The sequence below is a fragment of the Temnothorax longispinosus genome, chromosome 5, assembly GCF_030848805.1.
Source record: "Temnothorax longispinosus isolate EJ_2023e chromosome 5, Tlon_JGU_v1, whole genome shotgun sequence".
Classification (NCBI taxonomy): domain Eukaryota; kingdom Metazoa; phylum Arthropoda; class Insecta; order Hymenoptera; family Formicidae; genus Temnothorax; species Temnothorax longispinosus.
In genome coordinates this window covers 7,606,703-7,618,017 of record NC_092362.1, presented here as the reverse complement: position 1 = coordinate 7,618,017, position 11,315 = coordinate 7,606,703, and the positions used below count along the sequence as shown (strand labels likewise).

Here is an 11,315-nt window from a genome sequence, read left to right as displayed (position 1 = left end):
TTTCACCCGTCATTACATTCCACACCTATACAGGTACGGTAAGGAGAGAAAACAATAATCCGGCTCTCCGATGCATACGGTATTTCTGTATTAATAGCGGGCGGCTGTTCGCCATATTACAATCGCATGTTGCAATCGGCAGGCAATCGCGACCATCGCCGGTGCCGAATAAGTATTATATATTAATGGCATGATTCTAACAAAAGAGTATTTTAACGTGCATTGTAGACGATTACTCATATGTTCATTATTTTAATGTTGCTATCCTGATATTACGTTACATAATCTATCCCACACAGCACAGGATATCCTGAGGGACATTTGTGCATCCGCTGGATATCCACCGGATATCGAATATCCACTGGATATCCACCGGTTATTGAGATATCCCAATTTGTCTGTAGGACGTCCCTCAGATAAAGTGTGCTGTGTGGGATGTATTGATATGTTTAATGTTAATTATTTTGCAATGTATGTGTTTGAATAAAAGTAGTTAACTTTGACTATTTTTTTGAAAGGTACGGTAAGCGACGCGGAACCAGAGTGAGAATTTAGTGATAACCTGAACATCATGTTTAGCGTGAAAAATGAATTGGAGCGTTATTGCGTGCCACATACGCGTCAATTATTTGTAATTTAAACGAATATAATTAATAAATATAATAATAATAATAATAACAAAAGTTTCATATTTTTATGTTAGATTAAAATTAAACAATAGAAGAATTTGTTCACGTATCGTAGAGATGCACAAAAGATCATAAAAATAATTGGAAGTACGTATTAGGATAAGAGATTAAGCGAAAATGGCGGAGATTCTTGGTGTCAAAAACACCGTTTAAGGTAGCTGTCTCGTCAGGGCATGTATTAGATAAAGTTTTTGATTTCGGTTTTTATATCAAATTATATGATCAGCTTTGCAGTCGATTTTTTCTGTGGCTCCTTGCCGACTATTTACTCTAGAAAATCGATCTCGAAAATCACAAATTTTGCATTACTTCATACAGAAAAGAAGGCTCTATCACGGTTTCAATCACATATTTTCGTATTTTTCGATTAGATGAAGTGAGAAAAAAAACATTGGTTTTTGTACATTAGATTTCGAAGAATCCGATGCAACCATAAAATATATAGGTTACCGGAGATTTCGCTGCTAATTTTTCAGTTTATTTTAGTGAAAATGCGGTAATCGAGCAGACATTTTTTGGTCGAGGTGAGGTTGGGAAGACTTGGCAACGCCGCTGGCTAATCACTGTAGTTGCAGGTTATGGGGCTCGTCTTTCTTAGCCGAATTGGATAGTGATTGACACCCCTGTCATGCGTTTTGAAACCCTTTCTCAGTAATTGTCAAAATTCAATCGAAAAGGAGATGTGAAAAGAGGAAATGTTATTTTGCCTTGCTTGTAATTTAGAATTGGTACTCGTAGAATAATGGTACACGCATCGTTACAAAATTCGTTGAAATAAATTTATAAATAAATTACACACATTCTTTTCATAGTTTTATTATTATCGATATATTAATAAATAACGGATCATTCACGGGTTAATTGAAAGTCAGCTAAATAATCAATTGTTTCAATTTACGTTTACTTAAAACATTATTATCATCTACAAAAAGAAACGGATGAGCATTATAAATGCATAAATCGGCATATCCGCCCAGATTTACGTAACATTTTGACGTTTCAGCTCTTCCACGACTGCTTTTATTATTCTCTCGGCCTTCGTAACACGCGGTCGGTCCAATATCTTCTGCGAGAAGCATCTTCACTGCATGTTTGTTTCCATCGCTATACGTTTTCTGAAGTACGTCCAGTGAAAGACTAGCTTTCGCCATCTTCGCAATCATTCCTGCGGATACTCCTGGCTTCAAGCTTTGCAAAGCGGCTTTGTTTGTCTGTTCAACAACCATTTTTTCTTGCTCTTTCACGATATTTTTCGTGGTTTTGGCCGCGACTTTGATTGCTTTGTCGTCAATACCAATGGTATTTATTAGCTGCCTCAAGATTCGAATATCATTTTGGGCGTCGTGTGCTCCTTCGATTGCGCTCGGCCCCAAAAAGTCCTGAGCCAGAACAGTCTGACTGAACTTTTTCTTCTCTTTTCTCCGCTCGACGAGGAGAGTTCGAAACATCGGCAGCGTATCCGCGAATCCTCTGACCACAGACATGAAATCGGTGAGTAATCCGGAACTTACGCATAGTGCGCAGAATCATGGGTGCATCGAATCTGCAAATTATAGATAACTCAGGTAAATAAAAATGTAAACAGCGGACCTTCTCTGAATCGTTCATAGGGAGTCTTACCGGAATCCATTATGGGCTACCAAGATGATATTATCTCCGACATTTCTCAGGAATCCGATGAAATTGGCCAGGCCTACGCGCGGTGGGACGGTATCTAGCTGTTTGTCGTTCAAGTACATTTCACCGGCGCGTACTTGAAGACCAGTCGTTGCAGCAGCACCAGGCGTCATGCTTTTCGGAACCATATATGCGTTGAAGGTTTTGGTTTCCGTAGCTGCAGAGATCTGAAAGAAGTACACATGCAGCGTGGCGAAAATGATGTAATCTATCAAATAATTCAGATAAAACTTACTTGGCATATTTCAGCCGAATGAGAGAGACCACTCGTTTCCAAGTCGAATATTACGATTTCGCTCTCAGTCCAGTCACCTTTGTTATTGAAGAAAGTACAATTTTTATACGTAGACATTACAGAAACATTGTTCAAAATTTACTTGTACCTTCTTGATCTGGCTTATCCCATAGCAGCTCCGACATTCCTTCCAATCCGGAGTTCGATTCGTACGTGAGTCCTTCTCGTCTTTGGGCAGAAGCGTTTTTGGCGGATCTCTTTTTGGCGAGAAAAAGTCTCCTTCGTTTATAAGAAATCGTCTTTGATTTCTTCGCTTGTTCGGATCGCGCTTTATCTTTTTTTGCTCGAAACTTCGTTGTTTCCTTACCCGGAGAAAGGTCTAGATTTTTACATACTTGAGAAATGTATTGCGTACCAAGATTTTTTTGGCACACCGCTGCTGCTACTCTGAAGGCCATCGACTCGGAGACGCCGTAAAATTGATTCTTGGGATGCTTGCTGCAGACGATACGATTGAAGTTCTCATTCGCCTGGGAAGAACCGCAAGGAGCAAGCTTACTAGCGTTATTGGCGTACTTCGTGAATATGTTCGTCAGATTTGCCCGCAGCTCCGAATCCGTCAGCGGCTCTTTCCATCTGGAAGACCCTCGTGTACATAGTTTTCGTCCGTATGCGATCGGCACCAGTTTCCGCACTTATCGTGCTTTCCATACGCATGATCTACCACATTTTGCAGTGCTGTCTTCGTTGCGGATTCATTGCCTTTATTTTGATGAATCGCCCGAGAAAACGCCCGTCCGAAATAATCGATAAGAGCTTTCGGCAGATTTAAAGCGTACAGTGCACTTGTGAGGCCTTTTTTGGCGTGGTTCAGATCGGACCATTTTTCAACTCTGTGAGAGGACTCTCGGCGTACTGCAGCGATCGACGAAGCATCGTCATCTGCGATTAGTACTGCGATTGCGACATTTGCTTCCGTTAAAAGATCATTTTTAGCGATTAGTTCGACGGCCATGTCCGGCTCCATAGCTTTCGCACTTCGATCAAAATTTAATCGGCAATCGTGGTCTGATGGTTCGTGACCCTTCTCGCACATTGTGCATTTTTTTGTGCGTGTAGCGTACGCCAGAACGAGTCCACTGTAATATCCTATCAGAGATCCATGACCTGGAGAGGACACAAGAGATAATCGTTCTCATCTAAATATATAATTTGATATCGTAATAAAAAATCATCGTGTAGTATAGCATCTTACCCGTGAGACTATTATAACAGTGGCCTGTGCCACGCTTTTGCCACCCTGCGTCGTAACTTGCCTTCAGAGGAACCATTCCACTCCAGTCAGTTGGCCAATCTCGCATTTCCTCGGTGTCGTTATGACTGAGCTCATCGAATCTACATGAATTATTGACTTCTTCAGATGAAGGTTCAAAGAAGAAACACAATCTACTGTCACGGTCGATTGTGATAAATACATATGTATATAAACAAAAAATTGATCCTGATATTTCCTTAAACAGTGCTGATGCGATTTCATATCGTCTGGCTGCATCATTGTAACGCAATAGTTCTTCTATCTCTGCGTTATGTGTAAAATTCCTTTGCGGGCATCCTGCAGATTAATAAAATATATTTTATTCTTTAACTTCTCCAATAAAAATTAGCATGTTAAACTTTTCGAAGCTTTCACATTAAAGCATAATTAATATTAGCAACACACTACGAAATCGTCAGAAAAATTCAGTTTTGAGGGAAGGTTCTCTCTGCATCATAGACGAAAGGACTGTCACCTAAAGAGCACGATGCAAACATGCATACTGAATAGAAGGATGCAAAATTAAACCAGAATGCTATAAAATGGCAATAAAAAAGGCATAAATCAGTGTGGAGGATTAAATATAATTGGATGTTAGAATGCAAAAAGAAAAATTCGGACTCAGTTTAATACAGTTTAATACGATACATATGAACGCACTTCGAACCAGCTGATTGATCGACGTTAGAACTGTTCACCGTAGGGAAATTACTCCTTTCAGATGCTATCGTTAATTGTCGTTCCAACTGGATACTCTTCTGGCAACTTTCTTTCGCTAGTCGCTCAATTGCCAGACCCGCATCTCGTTCGTGTCTTTTGAGTAAACTTTTAGAGACCGGGTGAATGTCAAGAGCAGACAGGAAAGTATTTACTTGTACTTCACCAATGCCAGTGTCAATCATTCTTAAACAATAAATAATGTAATATAGATTAGAGAGATACATTGTGTTAAAGAAATCGAATTATTTTAAAGTGTATTCTCAGTGTGTCTTACCGATGCCGAGCTTGAAATTTACGTCGAAGCGATTCCGAAGAGTATCGCTGTACTTGCTTCTTCCCGTAGCTACTTTCTTTAGCTCGTTACAATGCGTATATACACCGAACGTCGAGCTCACTTGCAAGACCCTTCAATACTTCGGATTCTGTATTACGCAGGGATAGTGGCTCATTGCACTGGTTGCACCACAATGTATCCGCGAGGCACCCTAACTCGACTATTCGACGTCCTGCGTGGACGCAGTCAACCGTCGTTGGCTCGTTTGGTTTTTTCTTTTTAGCGATCAAAACGTTTTCACGCCATTGTTTTCGTTTACGCGAAATAAATCTGCCCGCGAAAATACCATGTTCGGCACGAATGTCATGCCTTTCCATAGCGAAAATTCTTCAAATAACATTGGCTATCTAAATCGAGGTTAGGAATTTGCCGGTTGTTGACAAACTACAACTGACGTAAAATGCGACGTTGCCAAGTATTTTATCACTTGTAACCTTTCTCGACGACTCGCGTGATCAGCTGATCAAAACGGAGTCAAATGAGAAAAATCACATAATTTGGAAAAAGTAACATACTTTGTCACGTATGAAATTTTACACCATAATTCATAAAATTATTTTTCCCTTAGCAAAAATTGCCTGAAATATATTTCTGAACGTGAAAACCTACAAACAGTCACATGACTAGCACGTAGCGAGACAGCTACCTTTAAATCGGCAAAGGTATCAGCATAGCATGTTAAGCCCGTATCAGACTACGGATTGGGATTGAGATTGGATTGAAATTTAATCAATCAGAACAGAGAAAACTGATCTCAAGTTTAGTAAACTTTGCTCTGATTGGTCAAATTTCAATCCAATCTCAATCCCAATCCGTAGTCTGATACGGGCATTAGGCAAGGAAGTTGACGGAGGTATTCTAAACGAGGGTGTTGCCTCCCCACATTGCCTCCGCTTAGTCACGCTGCTATTGGCCAGAGCGCGAGAGCCTACTGCCCCTTCTATGCATACCTGCTAGCGCTCTGATTGGCCGTAGGCTGGGCATCCGCGCCGTGGCCGCCGCGCGCCGCAGCGCCGCGCCGTTCCGACGGTGATGGGTAATAAGTGGGGGTAAACGTGCCGCTGCTCGAATATCTACTGCACCCTCCTTGCTCATCATGCTTCCCGCGTAACAGGAGCGATTTCTGAGGAATTTTACGGATAGACGGGGCGCGCGCCGACGTTCGCGGACTCGGCGATCTAGGTCAAGGCCAATTTAGAAAGTAGATCAATAATGTACAGCTGTTCGTCGAAAGTAGGTCAAGGCCATGTGTCGCTGGCTTGGCGCGAGAAAAAAAAGTCTTCCCTTTCGTTGATCGCAAATATCTGGGCAACCACCCAAGATATTGAGATAATTCAAAAAGGACTGTTTAGTTTATACTCTGCGCTATTGGAATATCTCGATTTTATTACCAACAATTACGCCCTTCTGTTTATTTAACATGATAAAGCGCGCGCGCGGGCCATAAAAATCGGGCGCCAAATGTTTTCTGACTTTCATAAAACGCTTATATCTCGGCAACCGTAAATGATAGAAAGATGATTAAAAAAAGACTTTGTACTTTATACTTTGCCCTATTGGTATATTACTCAATTATATTACTTGCAATTATGTACTTTCGTTTATTAAAGCAATAAAGCGCGCGCGGGCCATAAAAATCGGGCGCCAAATGTTTTCTGACTTTCATAAAACGCTTATATCTCGGCAACCGTAAATGATAGAAAGATAATTCAAAAAGCACTGTTTAGATCGTGCTCTCTACTCTATTAGAATTGCTCACTTTTATTATTGGCAATTATTTGTTTCCGTTTATTAAGACGAGAAAGCGCGCAAAATCTCAACGTTCGGGCGCCGAGCAGCGCCGAGCGATTTCATTTTCATTAAACACTTATATCTCGGCAACCACCACAGATATAAACATCATTCAAAAACGACATAAAATATCGTAATTAGCGCTAATGTGATTGCAATATCATTAATAATACATCTCACATTAGGGAGGAAGCTGTGACAGCGTAAACGACGCTGCTTTGGAAGCAGACCACTCGCTACTTAAAATAAAACCAGCTTTAAAAATCAGCTGCTACTAAAAGCACCAAAATATTTACGACAGACGTTACCGTGCACGCCAGCATTCACGGACTCGGGGATCTACTAGGTCTATAATTTAAATCAGCGTACAGGTGAAATCAATGGGCACGATTTTACTTTCATTTAGATTAGAAATACTTTTGATAGTAAATATACAATTACAGAAAAAATACTTGTACATACTAAACATAAACAAATGTATCATCACCATAATACTGCACCAGTCAATTAGTCCTCATCGCTTTCGTCAAGTATAATTCGAAAAGTAGCCAGATAGGAGAAGGCAGTTGAGACGTACTAAAACAATACGAATACAATAATTTTAATTTAGACGTTTAAAATAATTATGTTATATGACAAAAGGGGGATTATAAACATTCTGTATATAGATAATAATATTATACAATAAATAGCTTATGCAAAGTAAATTAATTACAAAAAAAAAGAGGAACTTTTTCTTGTGAAAAACATATTAACATTAGACATATATGAATTTTTATAAATAATTCTTGTGCGGGATAACAGGCACGATGTTATCTCCAACATATACGCATCTATATCAAGTAATACAGAAATAGTGCTACGATTAATAACAACAAAATACTGTAATAAAATCAATGACTCACTGAGGCATAATAATTTAACGAAACAGTCGGTAACATGCAAGGTACATTTACAGCTATAGGTTGTTGGGCACGCAATAAAGTGTGTAAAAAGTTTTTTTGAAAATCAACTTTCCCGTTATACCACATCGAATCATACGCTGCGTGTGCAACATTAGAGCTCTAGAATATTAATTTTTAAAAGTATCGAGCTTCTTTTACGATCTCTACGTATAGATATTATAAACGTAACTTACTGCACTTAGCAGATGGTCAGCTGGCCACGCACACAAATATACTTTTGCGAGAGATGAAATAAAGAAGATTAAGAACGTAGATTTTACTGACATTGGTTGTCGCTGTTAAAAGACAGGATTGTAACGGTAGATATGTGATATCTTATGCTTCGTCAAACGATATGTTCTGTTGAAATGTTCTTTAAATTAACATATTCGAATTATGGGACTATCGTAAATAAACTGCCTTGCAGAAATAATGAGAAAACTGTATTACAAAAGTTTTACGTGCAGAGATGCTTACGTTATATAGAAACAAAAAATTGAAAAATATCAGGTATGATATTTATATCTACTTTTCGTTAACTAAAATGAACCTTTTTACTCACGCTAAGAAAAGTGCAACCAGTAAAAATAATAACTATCGTACTGATGGCTAACGACGCTAACATTACATATCGAATAGAAAGGGTAACCTTTCTTCCATACCTAAAATGAGAGAGATATATTTCTATCAAAATCCTGCAGTTAACGTTGATGTAAGAATTAATTAAATGTCACTTATGTTCTTTTTAACAATAAATATTGTTTAGTAATAAAAAGAAATTTTTTTTATATCAGAATTAGTTATATTAACACATTTTATAAACCGCATGCAAGAATGATTAATTATACCAATATATCTTAGAATATTAATAGATAAATAGATAAAGGTGGATTAATTAATTTTCTACTTAAACTTAAATTAGAACTTTTTATTGACTTAATATAAAATATTATTATAAATTGCAATTCCAACAATTTATATAATAGAATAGAAGTGTTTTAATATTAAAAAAATTTTTTTAAGATACACGGAGAAAATTTTATGTTAAATTTTACTATGCTGCCGCACCAACTGCGGACCAACAAGACGCCCAAGTTTAAATGCTATATAGTCTTGTGTAAAATTACTATGTCCATAGCATTTAGTGATATGTCCATAGCATTTAGTGATACGATCATAGCATTATTATAGCATTGAATGCTATGATCGTAGCATTAAATGCTATGGACATAGTAATTTCACACAAGACTATAGCATTTAAACTTGGGCGTCTTGATGGTCCGCAGTTGGTGCGGCAGCATAGTAAAATTTAACATAAAATTTTCTCCGTGTAATATTGCTTTATATGTAACACTGATACTGATTACTCTCATAGAGAGAAAATATATGGATAATAAACCAAATATCTAGAAAATTTAAATAAATTGAACATGATGTTTTAATTATTATTTACCATAGTAACTCTTGATGTTCTTCTATACATGCACGCAACTCGGTAAATTTCGTGACGGCTCGGAATCTACTTGATAAGATATCACATCTCGCTGACACGAACCACAACAGAAGTGCGATAAAAATATTTGCGCATACCTGCGTGTAACTTTGATATATGAGTAATATGTGATGTAGATAAATTATAATCTTTAAAGGTTGATAGTCCACGGAAAATGGATATTCTATGTCGATGGGAAAAGGATGGGGTTCTACTACAGGACTGATGATGAGCAACAAGCCGGTAACGGTGAAGGCGCATATTGAGCCTATATATATCGATTTACAACTGTCAATATATCGATGAAAAATGGTCCTCTCCTCTGGTTTCGCTCGCTTGCAATAATCTTCCAATTCGTAAATTACGTACTGCAATTGAACGTAATGGTTAAACAAGAAATTTCGTGATGTGGACGAAAACACAAGAGAATACTATTTTGTTGATTTACAATATGATTTAAATTTTATAGCATGTCTAGCCTTTTTAATATATTTTGATTTACAAAAATAAATCAGTTGAGATATATATATATATAATATCTAAATATAATTTACAAAAACGGGACACTAAGAACAATAAACAATATAAATATTAAAATACATATTTTATTTTTTTCGAAAATCACGTTTATTTTAATTTGAAGCTTTGAAAACGATTCGTCGTCACTAATATTCAAAGAATATCAATCCTATTAATTATTATTATTATTATTTAATTTTCTGTTACCCTCGTGTTAGGCGAGCACTAGCTAACATCACATCTTACTTCTTCAATTGCACAGATGTGGCATAAAAGTTAACTCTGAAACTTTTTGATTTTTCATTTACAACCTTTTAGATTATATTTGTATGATTATTTTCCAAAATTTTGTTAATACAATTTTTATATGATAGACTTTGAAAGTGCTAACGTGTGATATATGCGCTGTGTTCATATTATAAGCTCATGTCAAAAGCAACTATATAGAGTCGACATGACTCTCGTGCTGTTGCCAAATGAAAGTTTTACTGTTTTAGATTGATGTATCGATCGATTTTCATCTTCGCCAACTTCTATTGTCTATTCTGAAAAGTTAATTGTCGGTTAGAGTTTAATGGGGAGGGGGGGATGTTAGAAATAGTGGTCCTTGATCTGAGAAAACTATGTGGCAATATCACACTAATACAGTGACAAACATACAAGCGCGGCGCAGGACTGACACGAGGGCAATAGAGGGTTAACTGTCGTATAGATATATAACTAAAATGATGTTGTTTAGCTTCTTACTTGGAGACGATTGTATTGAATCGAGAAGCAAATTATTTGCAAAGGAACTTCAGTAGTGGTACATAACTCGCAGCATAATTTCATTATCAAAAATAAATCTGACCGATTGCTATAAATCGTATATACTATTGCAACCACCATAATCATTCCATGCAGTACGGAAAAATAGCGAAATATTTTATTACGTATTCTTTCGCATTTTGTGGCGGTTGGTGGCAACGGCCAGCAACAAGCGAACGACAAGTCCGCTTTCAAAAACGCGATAAGCTTCTCCATCGTCAGTGTATCCGCCATGACAATTGCTTCTGCTTGTTGAATTCTATCGTTTTGTTATAGTTACGCAGAGTGATTCGAACTAATTTATTGTTAGTCAGAAGAGAATACCTTCCGTGTTAAAAAGGCACGTAGGTATATATGTGTTTAATTTACCACCCACGTGTATTAACTGCTGGCATAAAATTTCCTCGATGATATAATACAAGCAACCCCTCTGATACACATTTCCTACCTCGTAGATTTGCTTTGTGCCAGAACAGCGCATAGGTTTACGAATTATTCAACTAGCAAATAATGAACTGTAATAGTACAATTATTTTCTTACCTCCCTACGCGAATACGCGTAGTAATCTCAATTACGGTTACTGATGTGGGTATAGGACTATAGGATGGTTCGGAGATGATAGAACGGTAGAAACATATGTTACGATAATAGCTCAGTCAGTATAATGTCAGTACAATGTTGGTATAAGGAAGATCGCCGTCATACGAATTCTTTTCATATATAATATCTAATATATATTAGTATTAGGTGATTATTAGAGTAATAAACAGTTATTTAACTGTTATAAAAAT

General features: G+C 37.3%; 2 protein-coding genes across 4 annotated transcripts; both read right to left on the bottom strand.

The window, feature by feature from the left end:
• Positions 1 to 928: 928 nt before the first annotated feature.
• On the bottom strand, positions 929 to 6,539 carry LOC139813897 (uncharacterized). 2 transcript variants are annotated; one of them, XM_071779751.1, is made up of 7 exons: positions 4,577 to 5,821; positions 4,077 to 4,451; positions 3,857 to 3,996; positions 2,750 to 3,768; positions 2,602 to 2,678; positions 2,310 to 2,533; positions 929 to 2,232 (listed from the first exon to the last, which is right to left on the bottom strand). In XM_071779751.1, the coding sequence occupies exons 4-7, from the start codon at positions 3,057 to 3,059 to the stop codon at positions 2,019 to 2,021; spliced, it is 825 nt and encodes a 274-aa protein (XP_071635852.1). In that variant the 5' UTR covers positions 3,060 to 3,768; positions 3,857 to 3,996; positions 4,077 to 4,451; positions 4,577 to 5,821; the 3' UTR covers positions 929 to 2,018. The 2 variants fall into 2 exon arrangements, with proteins under 2 accessions (XP_071635852.1, XP_071635851.1); XM_071779750.1 differs by having other exon boundaries at positions 3,857 to 4,451; positions 4,577 to 6,539.
• A 599-nt stretch (positions 6,540 to 7,138) lies between these two features.
• On the bottom strand, positions 7,139 to 10,978 carry LOC139813895 (uncharacterized). 2 transcript variants are annotated; one of them, XM_071779741.1, is made up of 6 exons: positions 10,464 to 10,974; positions 9,159 to 9,565; positions 8,268 to 8,367; positions 7,900 to 8,001; positions 7,667 to 7,825; positions 7,139 to 7,337 (listed from the first exon to the last, which is right to left on the bottom strand). In XM_071779741.1, the coding sequence occupies exons 1-6, from the start codon at positions 10,755 to 10,757 to the stop codon at positions 7,269 to 7,271; spliced, it is 1,131 nt and encodes a 376-aa protein (XP_071635842.1). In that variant the 5' UTR covers positions 10,758 to 10,974; the 3' UTR covers positions 7,139 to 7,268. The 2 variants fall into 2 exon arrangements, with proteins under 2 accessions (XP_071635842.1, XP_071635843.1); XM_071779742.1 differs by lacking the exon at positions 7,667 to 7,825 and having other exon boundaries at positions 10,464 to 10,978.
• Positions 10,979 to 11,315: the final 337 nt, after the last annotated feature.